At 40.3% G+C, this 18,102-nt stretch overlaps 1 protein-coding gene across 1 annotated transcript; it reads right to left on the reverse strand.

Annotated features, from left to right (window-relative positions):
* Nucleotides 1-692: 692 nt before the first annotated feature.
* Nucleotides 693-10,231, reverse strand: LOC311267821 (fructose-bisphosphate aldolase A-like). The gene is made up of 8 exons (XM_084371057.1): nt 10,124-10,231; nt 8,311-8,427; nt 6,265-6,531; nt 4,431-4,591; nt 4,078-4,161; nt 1,740-1,914; nt 1,426-1,625; nt 693-1,261 (listed from the first exon to the last, which is right to left on the reverse strand). Exons 2-8 carry the CDS (start codon nt 8,420-8,422, stop codon nt 1,166-1,168), a joined length of 1,095 nt encoding a protein of 364 aa, XP_084227183.1. The 5' UTR covers nt 8,423-8,427; nt 10,124-10,231; the 3' UTR covers nt 693-1,165.
* Nucleotides 10,232-18,102: the final 7,871 nt, after the last annotated feature.

Raw genomic sequence — 18,102 nt, forward strand, 5'->3', positions numbered from 1 at the left:
TACATTTAAGTAGTTATTTATAAAAATCCTCCTTTGGTTAAAAAAAAAGATAATTTCCATGTCAAAGGAGTATTGCAGTTCAGGACGTGTATGTATCCAAGTCTGTAGTGAACTTTGCATTAGTTTTATGAACAATGAAGCAGAGACATGTGGCCCGGCTTCAATCTCCGGGGTCTGTAGGTTGACCTACTACCTCTGACCTGGAAGATGTCGTCTCTGAGCTGTGAGCGCACCTGCGACAGCCGGCTTGTTTACCTGTAGCTGCTACTGCTAGTTTGACCCCGGATGTTGATAACAGGCAAGCCCGGACTCAGAGGGGAATAGCACTAGCGTATCATGACAAAATATTGGTGAAATGAACTAGTTTCGTGGCAGATAATGCGTTATATAGAGGCTATGTTTCAGTGCCCCGTCACTCGCATTGTGTGGATATACCGGCGCTACACTGGATCTAATTTCGTCCGAACGACTTCAAATGACACCAAAGTTATCTGGGTGAGTAAATGATAATATTTTATGCTAGAAATAAGGTCCAGGTTGTAAAAAACGGTAGTTATCCTTTAAATCAGGATGTACTGTATATGCACTCAAGGTTAAGTATTACAGTACAGCACATCACCACTGCTCCTTGGTATAAAATAAATTATTGAAATTAATGACTGTACACAAAGTGATCAAAAGAACACCGGACATCATCAGTCATGACATATTTTAATCTCTTCCCAGTGCATACACTTTATAACACTGTATATTCAGTATAATGTCCTACCAAGTGTCCTTCCAGCAGTTGAATAATGAAGGCACGTGTACTTTAGAATCATTAAGACAATGTTGGAAACCAATGGAACAGATGGAAGTATAGACCAGGGGCAGCTCTGTAGGGGACCTCTTTCTTTCTGTGGGGTTTAAGTGCACAAACAAAAAAATTAAGTGACACAACACACTGAGTGGCCATACAGTAACACTGATTTTGTAGGTCCGAAGTCAAACTTTAAGGCAGGATAAAGCAGGAAGTCTTTAGGCTCTCATCCCTAATAACATAATGTTGAATGTTTGGTTAGTGTGTGTGACTCAGACAATTACAGCCTGTCACAGCTAGGTGTGGTAGGAAGCAGTGGAGTGACTGGGTGGAATGGGGATGAAGTGCATTGAGGAGAAGCAGGCTTCAGTAGGCGTGGTTGGCCACATACAGACTCTCCTGAGCTGCTGCTCCACCCTCTCCTGAGGACATGTACTTCCCCAGAGCTGCCTTGCTGTTACTCTGTGAAACAAAGAAAACAACGATTCAATACAACTAAACATGGGTTTCATTACCTCCACCGAGGAGACTATGTTTTCACCCCTGTCCCATTTGTTGGTTGGTCAGTTTATCAGTAGGATTACACAAAAACAACTGAACTACATCTCCTCCTCCTCCCTCCTTACCAAGGCTCTCTTGATGTACTGGTCCTGGCAGGCCTTGCCGTTCTCCTTCTTGCCTCCCCAGGCCTTCAGGGCCGAGGCCTGCAGCGCCCGCCCGAAGGAGAAGGTGAGGGCCCAGGGCCTGTGCAGGGGACACTGGTTGATGGCGTTCAGGTTGATGGTGGCCTCCTCCTCACTCTGACCGCCCGACAGGAAGGTAACACCTGGGGGAGGAGAATGGACAGAAGGAAGGTCAGGTAGAAATATGGTACTGTATACTTGTGATAACCATGTCTTTTTGATGTGTACCATGATAATATCTCAAGTGTCCAGCTCACCTGGCACAGCAGGGGGCACGGTGCGACGCAGGGCAGTCACAGTTGCCATGGCAGTCTCTTGAGGGCTGTACTTTCTGGGGCAGGAGTGTCCAGCAGTCACCATGTTGGGCTTGAGCAGTGTGCCTTCCAAATATACGTGGTGATCAGACAGCGCCTTGTAGACAGCTGCCAACACCTGGGAGAGAGAGAGAGAGAGAGGGGGAGAAGAAAAGTGATTTCATTCCCCTGGTTCCACTTACAGCCAATTTCATATTGAGTTTGTTTCCCACAAAACCCACAAGTTTGAGCAGCAGCGGAGTTCGTTGCCCTGCTTCATGGCCCCAGGGCACAGTGCCCCAGGCTTCAGGAGCAGCAGTGACGCTGTCCACACACACACGCACTTCTGCCATTATTGAATCAGGCTTTCATCATCCGAAAGGACATGCACACACACATGCACTTGTACAGCCAATAGGAACGCCCTCTAACTGAAATGACCTGAGATTGGGCAAAGTCTCCCATCACGGGCTAGATATGTTGAGACCAAGTCTAGTTTTCTCTCAGAGAGAGACTGGAAAAAGAAGGTGCGACACACAAAGGGGTTGTATTTAGAATCTTAATTAATCATAGGTGTGTTTTTGGTGTAACATAAAGCCAATCAGAGAGGTCATCTACCATTCCCTTTAAACGCCAGGTGTGCCTACACTGCTATTTCAACAGTAGCACTCATCTTCACTGAGGGGCAGGTATGTGGTTTGCTTCTGGACCCTCTGCCTCTGTCGTCTCTCAATCATCTGTCCCATTAACAACTCTGTTGCATGTGGGCTAATGCATCAATGCGTAACTGAGGAGGAGGAGTGCTGCTGCGTGTCACTGTGACTGTAATAGTTAAATGTGGATCACAGTCCATGGATCAGGTAGGCCGGGTCATAAAAATCAACATTCTGATTAATAATGGACAGGTTAATTAAAAATACATCTTTAATAAAGAAAATATTAGTGACATGACCTGCAGCGATCCCTCAGAAGCAGAAACATTAAGTATGTCTCTCCATTAAATAATCAGTGACGTAAGGTAGCTGTGCCTCGTGCATAAATGTGCACTTGGGTCTCTCTTAAATCTCCCGACACGCTGACAGGCTCGGTCAGGATCTGATGTTAATGAATGTTCTATGTTCTTCTACATATCCAAAAGCTCTTTTACATCAAAAAAACTTAAAAATGACTGAAAGCAGCCACTATCATCATTAAAGCAGAGTGTTGTGAACCCTCATGTATAGGCACATCTTACTATCTGAATAGTAGTACACTTTTTACAGTAAAGCTTTTTGTTGGTCTATGGCAAAAATGTTTTCTGCTGCCTAAAGATAGCAATTTGCCAACACACTTTATGAACACACTTCATTTCAAGACCTACACACCCATGGGTGCACAGGTGGCTGCAAGTGCATTTGCTACCTACACAACATGGGCGCTGGGTGTGAAAACTAGCGGAAACTAGCAATTACACTTGCACTGTGAGACACTTTATGCTGAGTGTAAGATAGAGCCCAACAGCTTTCACTGGGAATGACTCATAATTCCAACATTAAAAACCATCACCAGCCATCACAATGACTTGAAAAGCTGTTATAATCACATAAATATGAATCATAGTGGCTTTAAAGGCTGATATAGTGTTTCATCAATGATACTAGCAGCAGCGTTGATGAGGGAGATTAATGGCTGATGAAGAAAGCAGATCATCCATCTCAAGAGTGGATTAAATATAATTTGATATCAGACTTACAGGTGAGAAGACAGAGGACTCCAAAGAACACCTATGTACCTCTATGTTTGTTAAACTGATAAAGTTGCTTAAGTGTCATTGCTGCCTTTCGGGACTGCCTTCAGCTAATATTTTATGGTGGAATAATATAAATCTAGTGCTTCCTCATATATGTTTGTTCTGAGACAGCTTTGTGGTGCTGGTAGTGTACTGACTTTGTTATGCTTTTAATGGAAAGCCTGCTGTGAAACAAACATCTGCCAATTCACTGTTAACTCCAGCTGTTACCTAGATACGGTCTGTATGCCTTTGTTGACACGCACAGCAGGAGAAGAAGCAGGTACAACATGATCAGACATGACCCTTTTCAACAAAAGTGAAAATATGCATCACACATGCTACTTGACTGCCAGCCAGCACACAGACTCTGTTGCTGAGAGCATGCCACATTCAGGGTGATGTTGATGTTTTCCTGCATTAGCAAGAGTCACAGTTGCATTCCTATCCATCATATCAGGCGTGAACCGCAATGACAGGCTAATACCTGTTATTATTTCAGTCAGTTCATCTGTCACAGTACCCATCACTCACCTTCTCAGTTACATACTGGCAGCGCTGCAGGTCGTGGTCACCGTCTGGAAGAATCTCAGGCTCCACGATGGGCACAATGCCATGCTGGGGTTGGGAGGGCAGCAGGGGAGGACGGTAAGTAATGGATGGAAGCGAACATAGCTACGAGCATCATGACAACAGACAATAGCACTTCCTCTATTGGGGTTGTAGCTTGTGTACCAACTGTTACACACTTAAAAGGGCACCTGATGGGCCAACTGTGTACTAAATTGTGTAATGGCTGTTTGTGTCACATCACTGCATTAAGAAAACAGGGTTCTTTGACTGGAATGTAAATGTTTGTGGCAGTTGAGTGTGTGTGTGTGTCTAACCATCTGGCAGATGCTGGCGTAGCGGGCCAGCACGTTGGCGTTCTCCATGATGGCCAGCTGGAACGGGGTGGTGGAGGTGATTTTTAACACACATCGCCACTTGGCAAAGTCAGCACCATCCTTCTTGTACTGAGCACAGCGCTCATAGAGCCCATCCAGACCTGACAGAGACAGAGCACAGACAGTTAGTTTGAGTGCTGAGAGAAGGCGTGGAGCACCTGAAAACATTAAAGGTGTCATCTGTAAAATATGGCTAGAATTTGAAGGTAGCTCCACAGACATAGAGGGGAGCATAAAAATACAGTAACTGACAACTACTTCTCTTTGCTAGCTATCCTTGGCTGTAGCTAGCTACCATTAGCAAATTAGCTCATGGCTCAGTTAGCTGTGGAACCAGTGGCCCTAGAGTTTGCCTGGACCTGGTTCATAGGGGGAGTCACCAAGGGCAACTGGGCTCAGCAGCCTTCCAATGAACATGGCTGGACGCCGAACTGAGATTGAACACAGCTTCTGAGACCAACAGATGCCAGTCTGAAGACTGGGGATACAGTACGCAGGTGATTTACCGCGACTCTGACCAGGACTATGATTCCAGGGATGAGAGGACACGGCAGATGTGGACAGGGGAGGAATGAAACAGCAGTGGAGAGAGAGAGTCAGACATCAGCAGTGGGCGAAAATGGCATGTAGAGCCAGAATATTTCCACATCTTACTCTGTGAATTAAGGACTTGTTTTGACTAAACCAGAGCTGATTGTGGATTGTGTAAATTTTAGTTTGCAGGGCTGTAAGACCAGCTAGTCTTTGGAGAAGTTTGTATATTTCATCACTTTTGAGAAAATCTTCCAAAACACATACGTATGTGCTAAAATAGGCTAATCTGACATGTCAATATACTGTCTAGACTGCATGCATAGGTATAATAGGTATCCATGACTTGGTCTAACTATGGGAAGTTTTGCAATTACAGTGGAGTAATAGGTTAAAGGGTAACATATGAAGGTGTGTCTGCCCTGTAGTCAGAAGCTTTAGTTAAAGGCAGAGTTAAAAACTACATTTATTTCCAAGAGTAAGATGAAAAAAATTGTATTAAAATAGCCAACATGTCATTCCCCCCAAAACCAAAAAAGTGTTCATGTTTGTACATAAACAAATAACATGTGAATCAGTGAGGTTGATTAGAGGCGTTGGTAGGTGTATGTTGTCTCACAGAGCACCGAGCACACAGCTAGGTGTTTCCTCCTGCTTCCAGTCTCAGTGCCAAGCTAATCTAACCAAGTCCTGACTCCAGCTCCATACTCAGTGTTGGGGAAGCTACTCTGAAACTACCTAGTGAGGTTACAAGCTACTTTTCAGTGGAGGTCAGGCTGTAACTTTGGCTGCCACTTCTTAGTTTTCACAAATTTTATGGATGGTTGACTGCTTAAGTGTAGCTGTATTGTTCATTAGCTGTCATTTGTCTGGCACATTATTTATTCATACATGTTAACTTGATCCACTTATACATGATGTATTTTGCAACTTGTTTTAATAATTTTATTAATGCTTTATTTGGACATGTTTTAATGTGTGGACCACAGAGAGATTATTCCTTTAATCTTGTGGCAAAGAAACCAAGGACTATGTTGTCTACACAATACACTCTAAAGGTGTTTATATTCACGTTTATATAAACTAAAAGCCTTTCTGTGCCACGGTTCCCTCCATCATACACCCTAATGATAGTAAAGCCCATCAATGATCAGTCATTTTGTCAATATTTTCAACTAATGCATCTTAGGACGTAACAACAGTAGTTTTCCTGCTATCATTGTAGTAAACAGCATCACTGCACCTTGAGTAGTGGTCTCTCCATTGGTGCCAGCGAGAGGGACCACACCCTTGTCCACCTTGATGCCGACCATCATGCCCTTCTCTTTGACCAGCTGGGGGAAGAGCTTGCCGTCATCCGTCTTCTGGTAGAGTGTCTCGTGGAAAAATATTACACCGCCAATGCAAGGGTTGACCTGGTCGTCAGCAGTGAAGAGGAGCTGGCGGTAAAGCCTCCTGTTCTCCTCCGTGTTCTCAGTGTTGATATTCTGGAAGCGCTTGGCCATGCTGCCTAGAGGTGCATGGAGACAGGAAAGATGAGAATGAGAGAGACTACAGATTTTTAATGGAGAGCCTGCAGTACAAGGACATGGGCATTCACCAGAATCTTACGAAAATAATATTAAGTTGCATTTTAGGAAGTGTTGAATCCAGTGCTTTTTGAGCTTGACACACTTCTGGCTCCCTTGCATGCTCAAACTTTTAGAACTGCTTTTAGAACTATTGTGATTACTGAGTAATCAATGATGCTAGCTTTTTGAATGTGATTTTTTTCTGGTTTCCTCTTCATCTATGACAGTAACATCATCTTGAGCTTTGAGAAACACTTATCATAGAATGTCAGACAATCATAAAAAATGTCAAACAAGATTAAACAAGCAGTTGATTTGTTGAGAAAATAATCAACCAATTGAAAATAATTGTAATCTGCAGCCCTACAAACTTTTGTAGAAGTTGACTAAACCTTTAAAGGCCAATCTTTTTCTGACAACTCGTCACAGGTTATGTCTATGAGCTGTGAGCACTTCAACAAAAGAGTGATGTTCCTTCAGACTCTCTCTTTTTTAATACTTCAAGAGGTAAAAATTGTCTTTCTTAAACTCTAAACCTTTACAGCATTTATTCTAAAATGGTTAGTAAAAATGTTAGGTATATATGATTATTAGAAAAGGTGTTATGAGAGAGAAGTTGGGACTGTATTTGCTGCATCTCATTTAGAATAAAATACAGGACACATAAAAGTGGTGACTGCCGTTCGTCTTTTAACGCTCACTGTAATCATTGATGTTGTGTACTTAGAAAGGATGTGTTCTTCAAACATGACAAAACTATATCACAAATGTCCTTGCCTCTGTATCTTTAAACTCTACAGGGTTTTTGAGCGGTGTTCTTTATTCCTGTGGCATTTCAGTTATTTTGTCTACGACCCTACTGCATGTGGCAAATAATGTTGACATTTTAGCCGTTGTGTTTGACTGTAGATGACACCAGACAACAGTGACTGCAGGTCACTGATTTGATGGTTTAAAGTGACGCTTTATAATAATCATCATTAATAAATTGTGTATGTATGGTTAATTAAATGTAAGATAATAGTTACTTCACTGTTGACAAACATTGCCATGCTTTATAAACCATATATTAAGCAATTGCAAATGTTTAAAAACATCAGTTGTAACTTTACATCAAACAACTGCTTAATAAATGGTTTATAAAGCATTTCATTGTTTGTTAATAGTCAAATAACTATTAACTAATGGTTATTGTAAGTGTTTCCCAAACATGTTTGAGAAGGAGCTTTAAATGTCATTATTAAAGAATTGTAGCTACTGGTGTCTGAGACATTTTACAGTGTAAGGAGAAACTTGTCAGTGCTCTCTGGTGAACAAACCTCAAACTCTGTATATTCTGTACATTCATACATGATTTTATTCATTTCTGCATCATTAGTTCTATCTGAGATTAGTTAAACTCAGCCAATAAAACCAGTCTTGCTAATGTATCAGTCAGGGTCTAGTATGTTAGCATGTACAAAAATGGAAGATGCATATGTGCTTTTATATTTTCAGCAGATACCTTATATTTGATAAACATCTTTGTCTCCTATTTTAAATATCAAATCAACTAACAGATGTTCTAACTGTTTTAATGTGATTACTGTGTGGCTGAAGTGGACTGCGGTTGGTCATTGTGGTCAACAGGATGAGTGTGATCCTGTTGTATGTCACTCATTACCGCCTCCTACACGTGTGCTGGTTACACACTCAGTCTGTGCCTCCTGCAGTCGTACCTGTGGATTCATCAGCTGCCAGGATGCCTTTTCCAGCAGCTACAATCCTCTGAGCAATATCACTGAGCTCCTTCTTCTGCTCAGTACTCAGGAAGGGATACGCATGAGTCATGATGACTGGGATGGAGACAAGACGAGAAAGAGAGAGAGAGAGCAATATTGACTTATTTCTTAGTCACAGAATCAGTAGGAGATTGTGCAGTCTTACAAAATCAAACTACACAATGACAACACCTGAAAAGGAAATGTGAAGACAGACCCTAGAATTTAGAACGTTTACATGTCCCTCAACTTTGTCAAGAAAGTTGACGAGAGCATTCTCCACTTGACCAGCTCTGTATATTCTTCTACACATATATTTCAGACCGAACATTACTGATACTGTTAACGACTCTGTTGAACCCATCAAATTCATATGTTAAACAACTAGGGGGCAGCATATCACTAGAGTAACCGCTGCAGACTGCTGCTAACTGCTGCTAACTGTAGTTGCCATATGCTAGTTTTTGGACCACAGGGAGAAGGAGGTTTTCGGGGGCCCAGAGGGTAGTGCTGATGGGGAGTGGCACTGGCGCCAAAATGTCAAAACTGTTATTTCTTCACATTTTTCAATTAATTTAATTTGCGCTAAATTTTTTAAATATTTTAAACTAAAATTCTTACATATTGAATCTTTAAATGCAATACACAAACTGTGTACATCTAAAAGTAAAAAACAAATAAATAAACAGATGAACAAACAAAAACAGATTTGTTTATCAGAACTATGTTTTTTCTTCTTTCCTCGCCCATTTAGTATCTCATAATTTATCTGGTGAGCCAGGTGCCCAGGTTGCGAACCACTAGGCTAAACTACCTAAAAGTTAGTAGGCTGGCCACTTTTGTTAATCATACCTAAGTACTTTGACAAGTAGGATTGTGAATGAAGGACCTTTACTTGAAAATGAATATTTTGTTGAACTGCAATTTTTCAACAGTTTAAAGGAGCACTCTGTAGTTTTAAGGAAGAGATCAATCTCAGTTTCAGAAGAGAAAGATCTTCATTGACTGATGTTTTTCTGCCTAAACAAACTAAATAATCAAACTCTCTTTGTTTTCATGACAGAATAAACTGAATAAACAAACTGAACTGAAATGACAAAACAATTTATACTGTTTTACTTTGTTTTATTCACTTATGGGAAAAATACATATTTCTTTGTTTGTATTATTACCTCATTAATATTGTAAATATTACATTTCTGAGTTTGAATTTCTTCTCCAAAACTACAGCGTGACCCTTTAAGTATCTGAACACTTCTTCCTCGATGGGCCGCGGGATGAACTTCAGCCGATAATAAAGAACTGGTGAAAAGTGCGTCACGGTCAGAGTGTCTTTTCTTGCCGGAAGTTGGAGCCTCAGGTCAGGAATGACCAGTTTTGCCGACAGCATTTCCCTGCCTGTACTCCACAGTAGTATCCGAATGAATACTGTAGTAATACACTTCTCATGGCGGCACTTCCGCGTCCTTGCCAAGCCATCAGAATGACTTTGAGTTATACTGGGAGTTCCCTGCTAGCTACAAACGGACTTCAACAAGAAAACTGACTCCACTTTAATTCAGCCACTTTACTGTGGCAAAGTAATATTTTTTGGCTTGAGGACAATTCTGTAAAGTTGTTAAATAGTAGTTACTATAATAATAATGTCACAAAGTGTTTGGAAAAATGGAATACTAAAGACGCGAAGCTATACTCATAGAGTCAATATAAGCAAAAGTGTCATTTTCTGGGCTAATGTTTGAAATTCTTGGATGGAGAAAAGGAAACTCACCAGATTGTTGCTACGTGCAGAGACAGACGGAGGTTGACACTAGCTGCTGTCGTAAAATGGGAGAGATGGAGAGAGGAGGGAGAAGGACGAGCAGTGGAACAGCAGAGCCGAGGGCGTGACCTCAGTGGGGATTGTCCAATCAACGGCACTGACGCGCAGAGTCATCCAGTAGGAGGATGTGGTAAATGTGTCGTCGGGCTCTGACGGTTTGAACGATGATGCTGAAACACCAGGTTTGTGTACCCTTCTTTTTGTCTTACAGGCAATTACTTAATGAGTTGATCAAAAATCCTGCCCGACAGCTCAGTAGGGGTCTTCTGGATGCATCACAAATATCCTTATAATAATATCAAATTGACCCTGGTCTACTTTAAAAATTTGAAATGTAACGAAAATGATGAAATTAAAGTCCAGCTCAGCCACTAGGCTACAGAAATGATAGATTTTTTTAAGAAGACAAATTGACTGAACTCAGCTAAAAACAGTTATAAGTTCAAGTTCAAGTTGATAGATGGTTGAAGAACTATTTTAAATAACTGCAAATAATAATAATAAATGTCTTCCAACATGACTGGGGACGTTGTGTTACATTAGCCTACCTCAAACACCTTGGTCTAGTCAATTTCACTGAAGCCTAAAAAGTTCAAAAGACGAGCTGAGGGCTGTCGTTACACTTTAAACCAACACACAACATATCTGAGATCTCTCTCAGCTATCAGCCCCACGTTAACCCTGTACCATTACGCTTGTACCATTGGACAAATTGCTCTGGGCAGGTGTCTAAAGGCACACATGTCTAAACATGGTATGATACAGGAAATGCATTTCTTTTACAAGGCAATGAACTTTAAGAGACTTTACTGGCTCTTTAAGATCTGCTTGTGTTCATCAGCTCCATTATAAGTTACATTAGAAAGTTCTTGTTTTCTGTAAGACACAACACAGGGCTTACATAACACCCTTCGCCATGCAGTTCTGGGCATACGTGAGGATCCTCACATGCACAATGTGTGTTTGATACGTGACCAGAGCATCATCACTTTGAGGAAACCTCCCTGGTGCAGAGCCTGCCACCCACAGTAGTGACTTGTTCTCTGATGTGCTTCCACCCTGTACATTTATACTTACTCTGACTTTTCTGTAGTTGATCTGATATGTTTACTTCAGACTCATGACTGTGCAATGTAAAGGTGAAGCTGTCCCATAAATATGTGATACAGTTGATCTTTCCATTTCCATCATAGATTGCTGTTCTTGAACTATGAATGTAATGAGTGTATTAACTGGGTCAGTCTTTGCCATGCTGCTGATGTATATATTCAGCTAATGAAATTTGACACAATCATTTTGCATCCGTCACATGATAAAGAATCATTAGCTGAAATAAGGAATCAGTTACACTCTGTGACCCTCAGTCATTCAGACTGTTATGTAATACAACCTTAGTGCTGCTCCATGACACAACTGATGTTTTTTCCGTTGAGGATACAGAGACCAGATTCAAACTCACAGTATCAGCTCACTAACGCAGAAAATGATGCATCTAAAAGCTGGCTCAGAGGTTTGTCTATAAGAGTACTGCAGCAATTTAGTATTGCGCCACCATAAAGTGTGAATTAGAGCTCACACGATATCAGATTTTCACACATGATTGCCATGTCCAAAAGAATTCACAGTTACAAATTATTGTGATGTCTACTTGGTGTAGACTTGCTATTTTTTGTGGAAAAGTAAAAGTAATACGCCTGGAGATACTTTGATCGAGTCCACCATTCCTCGTCCTTGTCCAGCTCTGTCGGCTCAGAACACGGTCCGCCTGTTGAGTGCAACAGCTTGATCCGAGATGTTGTGGTAGGGACAGGTCTCTATGGACACAATAGTCTCTGATTTCATGTCCTGCTACCAGACATTAGCCAGAAGCAGCCTCAAACCAAGCTGGATTAGCATTGCTCTTATTCCGACTCTCTGCCCTCCTGGGGTGGTCCAGCCAGGTTGGATGGTTGAAAGATGCCGTGGGCCGTGATGGTCTCAAAGTCTGCTGCTCTTAATCCAAAACACCCACTTTCTTGTCCAATGATGATGACAGTATTTCTGCCATAGGCACTACATGTTTCAGCAGTAAAGGGGAATAAAATGACGGTTAGAAAAAAAAAAAGTGTGGCATAATTTTCAAGGAGCTCCCGGCGGCAGCATTTTCATGTGCCACCATTTTCACTGGATCTTCATCAGATGTTAATGGGGTTTCTACTGGGCTTTTGTGAACTCCTGAGTTTTTGCTGTTCTTGTAGTTGTCAGAACAAAGCCTCAACTAAATGTTTGAGTTTAAATCACATATTTTATTAAAAAAAAATGGAGCACATGACTACTGGTATGTGTAAGGGGTCACTTTTATAGATGAGAATTATCTTGACTCGCCACTTCCCTTCAGCTCTACAGAGCTTTTGTCAGGCAGCTATTTTGGGCGAAAAAGCTCTAATAAACCCACTGTACATTACCCATTAGACACTGTTAGCTGATGAAGATAGTAGAGCATTTAGCAGCTTAAGAAGCAGGAGTTAGTGGAGAGCAAACCAGAGCCATAAGGAGAGTGAATGCTGAGAGCAGGTAAGCAGATGGGTGTGGAGGTCAGGTGAAGAGGCACGGTGAAAACACTGTACGGACAACTGTTGGACATGGAGTGAACAGCAGGTTCTGGATTAACAGGAGAGCTGGTGACATATAACAGTGGTAAAGGTGAGCAAAGGTATGATCTGGATTTCACTATGACATGGAGTTCTATGGTGTTCACTGTATATCAGTATCTGACATTAATAATATTGTAGTCTGGGATTACAGTCTGGGAGCTTGTTTGTCCAAAGCTCTGGAGCTGTAAAATATAAAGAATAAGGTGATGTCACTGTGTTTCAGCACATTTACACTACTTGATAGTGTGCACATACTGTATGTATATGGATACCCCAACATTGCATAGGGATTTTAGCAGTGTGGGTGTGTGCCAAATCAAAAAACATTTATTTACATCCATATCCACTTAATATTGCATTCAGCATTGTCACACCAAGCCCTTCACCCCAGATACTTTATTCAACAGCATCCTACATATCATAGAATTAAACAATAACTTCTGAGTGTAAAACACACTATTAACACAAATATAAAGAATAGGACCTTGACTATGTGTTTTTCTTATTTCACCCATGATACACTACAAGATGAAAAGAATGAACAGGTCAGAAAATATCAAGTATGAATGCTGATTCTTTTTTTCTTAAACACACTCAACATTAAAAATCATTACTGATCACATTGTTTAATTGTTCCACCGTTCATTTTTATTCTATTTTCTATATTACTATTTTATTTTGTTTATTGCTAGACTCTTGTATTTCATTGTTAACATAATAATTTGACTATACTATACTATACTGTATATGATTGAGTATGTGACGATAAACCTAAAGATTTGATTTGACGAGCAAAAATAAACCTCTTTCACAAATCCTTAAATTAAAAATGAAATGAAGGAAATTACATTTTTACATAACTAACCAGTTGATTAGCCATTTCATACGTCTGATTTGTTCATATTTCCTAGCCTTTCATCACAGTACTTTAGCTGTTGACTCTTCTCTGGCCTTGTGGGTTGGCCAAATAGCCGTGATTTGCTAGATCGCCATTCAATCAATACAACTTGACCAATATGTTTTCATGTAAGAGGGTTTCATCAGTGCTGTGCAACACCCATACACATGTGTACATATGATGCACCTGGTGATAGTTGAACACGTGACCATGAGCATTAACCTGCTGCTTTAACAGCATCCACTCTTCTGGTTTCATTTTTTCAGTCATTTGAACCTGCTGCAGGGATTTACTTCATTTTTAAATGCCAAAAAGTATCCAAATGAAACTATTTGAATGAATCTACAGTTAAACTGACCATAGCAAATACATAGAGTCGGGTGTTGCAAGCACCCAAAGCTTGATTTTAATTAGTCAGAAGCAGAAAAGCATTGGGAACCAACCATGAGTCTAAAATATCATTGCATGCTAAAGCAGTATGAAGGAGAAAAATTTTGGATTATGAAAGAGGCCCAGGTCCAAAACAAAATAATGAAATGGACAGGGCTGTCTTTAAATCGCTTTTTCCTCTTATGCTTTGCCCTATGTGTGTGCGTTTCGCTGTGAATTGATCCAAAATTAGTACTGTTCTGAAAAAAATTACGAGATTACCTTCATTGTCGTATCTATTTATAGCTACCACCCCCCTCCTTGAGTTCCACTGCATCTCTCATGTATTCACAATGTATCTCTTGACATCTTCATCCTGCCACATCACACTTAATTACAACGAGACGAGCACACCAAAAAAAAAAAAAAAATTCCACCATCTTTTGGACTCCTCCATAACTGTTGACAAAATAACACTGACTCCTGCTGAGACTGACAGGACTCTCGGGGTGACTCTACACAACCTGCTGCTGATCTGCAATCCCTCAGGTTTGAGCTGTAAAAGTGAAAGCCTTTCTCATGAAGGACTCAGCCCAGTTTCTCTTTTGACTTTTGGCCATTTCTCATCTGGACAAAAACAACCTCCTCCTGGTCCCCATCCCGAAACACTCCCTGAAGAAGACTGCAGCCTTCCTCACTGTTTATATCCTGGGTGGTCGTGTGCTGCTCCACACTCTTGAAGTTAAGGCATACTCTGGTGCTGGTGTATGACCTTTACAGGAACCAGGGGACGGCATCAAACCCCTTTTCTACCAAAGTGAACCAAGTGCTGGTTCTGGCCTGGTGCTAGTGCTGATTCAAAAGCTGTTTTTATGTAGTCCTTGGTCATGATAACCCTGCCCCCAGTCTCTGACGTAAGCGTTTCTTTGTTCTATACCAGCAAAGTGTTGTTGCCACTCTGGAACCAGTTTACCTGGCCTGGAGCCAGTTCTTTGGCTGTCAAAACATACAAAACTGGTTCCAGAGAAGGCACTGGCTCCGAACCAGCACCTGAAACACCTTGGTTGAATAGGGGTTAAGAGGTTTGACCAGCTGGTGCTGACTACACTAGTTGCTGTGATGGTGTACTGTTAAAAGCTTGTAGATTTGGCTCACACTTGAGACAACCCATCACCCATTTGTGGGTGTGTGGCAGCAGCAACTAGTGGTGCCACAAGTGATGAGAACAAAAAGTAATTTAATCTATATTTTGTATTTGCTGTTAATATCATCCTAAAAAAATGGTCAAAAACAAAATAATAATACACAGGATTTGAAATACTGCATCAGGAAGACTTGGTTTTCTATACTGAAAACTTCAATCATTTTAAGTTTAAATAGCATTTAAATGCATTAGCATTCTATAAAGCACAATAGCCAGCAGTTTGTTATGTGCTTATCTGACCTGGATAAGTCAGAATCCAACCAGGTGACAGGCATTAAAAATAACAATTGTAAATATACAGAAATAGCCAGTCTTCTCACTAATGGTCTTGTTTGCTTATGCATAGAGGCATCAGGGTTAAATTGATACTGTTCCATACCCACCTCAAAGTTCCTTGTAGTACATTTAACTCATAGCTCTCATTTATGTATGTTGGATATAGCATCCAACACTCTCAAGCCCTAGGACCCAGAACAGGATAATGTATGTATGTGTGTATTGATGGATGCATATTGTATGTGATACTAAAGTGCTGTACCACTTGGTGGCAGTGTTAGAATATAGACCTTTTTCACGGCAGCCATTTTGACTTGAGATAGTAGGACAGATACAGGTGTTACCAATGATACTAATTAAGGTTCTGTTCCAATCTCATGTCAAAATGGCTGCCGTGAAAAAGGTCTATTGGGCCTGTCTGTGCCCTTAGAAGCTCTCATTATGAGCACCAACATTTCCTTCACTGACACCGTGGGACATAACTTGAAGAAGGATGGAATGTTGTTAGCTGTTTTGCTGTTTTAAGTGAAAGCTGAAGTTGATGGAGTTAACTTTAGTTTTTCTTTGTACCTTTTCATATCAACAAATATGTATGTAAGATGAAAAAGTAAGAAGAAAAATTATGATTGATGATCTTTTGATGATCACAACTGAAAGCTCATTTTGATCGATTTTCTATTTAGAATTGAAGATGTGACCTAATCAGAGATAATAACAGAGTTACGATGGACTTAGCAGTAAAGGACAGACAGGTTGCTCTGCTCATCCTCACTGCAGCATGACTCTGAGCTGAACTGCTGCACCAAAACAGATGAACATTCTCATTCAAACGTCAAACTCTGCAGTCTTCATTGTCACATCAATCACCATCACTTGGAGTCCTTTCAAGATTAGATCTTCGCCCTAAAAAAAAAGTTTATGCTCACCATGGAAAACCTTTTAATGCACGTCAGGGGTGAGGGATGGGGTGGGCTGCTGCTGACTGGATTTAAACACTGAGAAAGATGATATAAGGAGCTCTTTTTAAATTGCATTCCAGAGGCCAAGAAGCTCAGTGCTGATCTTTAAATTATCCACTGGCCAGCTTTGTTTCTGAAAGTATTTCTGGTGATGACTTCGGTCCAAGCCCGCTGAGGCGAGAAAGTAATAACAACTATTTAACTGAGAGCATTCTTTCTCATATTATTCAGAGGCTTGCATAGACAGATTGATAACTGCTTCTCACATTATATGGGGCACACTTTGAGACAGATTGATAACTGCCGCACATCTTTCTGAAAGCATAATTAAAGAGAGGAAATGGTTTCTGAAAAATGAGACTAAAACAATAGACAAAAGCAGGGAGCAACAGGGTCCAGGGATGGTCCCAGCTTTTCAAGGACCCTTTGAGGAGAATTAGAAATATACACTCAACAAAAATATAAACGTACCACTTTTTTTTGCTCTGATTTTTCACAAGTTGAAGTAAAAGATTTAAGTCTTATTTTATGCACAGAAAGTAATTATTTCTTACAGATTTTGAGCACAAAATAACAGCATGATTAATGTACAGGTGTGCTTTGGAATGGTCACAATTAGAGGCCACTCTAAAATGTGCAGTTTCATCACACAGCATAATACCACAGATGTCACAAGTTTTGACGAAGCGTGCGGTTGGCATGCTGGCTGCAGGAATGTCCACCAGAGCTGTAGCCTGTGAATTGAGTGTTCATTTCACTACAGTGTAAGTTATCTCTAATGTTGAAACTATGTCAGCCCAGAACCCTCAACAAATCTGAGAGAATATTTTCTCATGCAAAATGGAAGCAAAAACAAAAGTGGTGTGTTTATATTTTGTGAGTGTACATACATAGAAATTTAACTTTTTCACTCCATTTTTATACTTATGCAAGTTCAATTAATTAAAGTGATACTTAAAGGGGCACTTTGTTGTTTTATAGAAGAAACTCAAACTCAGAACTTTAATATTTACAATACTAATGAGATCATAATACAAACTCAGAAACATGTATTTTTTCCATAAGTGAACAAACAAGCTGTTCTCAGTGGAAAATAAGATCCCAGAACACTGTTCGAAGATAGAAAGGTGGCAGGGTCACCACATATAAACAAATTAAAACAGTATAAATTGCGTTGTCCTTTAAGGTTTGTTTATTCAGTTTATTCAGTCATGGAAACAAAGAGAGTTTGATTATTTCTCTTCTGATTAAAATGTATTCCCCAAAACTACATAGTGCACCTTAAAGTGATGAGAAAAAGTGAAAAGTGAAACTATTTATTTATTTATTTTATTTCTCAGGGGCAGTACATATTATTAGATTAGATTAGATTAAATTAGATTCAACTTTATTGTCATTGTGCACAGTACAAGTACAGAGACAACAAAATGCAGTTAGCGTCTAAGTGCAAAAAGCAGTTAAGTGCAAAGTATGTACAGTAGAAATAGTGCAGCAAAGACAGATATTACAGTATGTTCAGTACATAAATAAATAGAGTGTAAGTAGGTCTATTTACCGTATGTACAGTATATAAATATTACTGGCAGTAC

This window comes from Pagrus pagrus (assembly GCF_965226575.1).
Source record: "Pagrus pagrus genome assembly, chromosome: 13".
In the NCBI taxonomy this organism is placed as follows: domain Eukaryota; kingdom Metazoa; phylum Chordata; class Actinopteri; order Spariformes; family Sparidae; genus Pagrus; species Pagrus pagrus.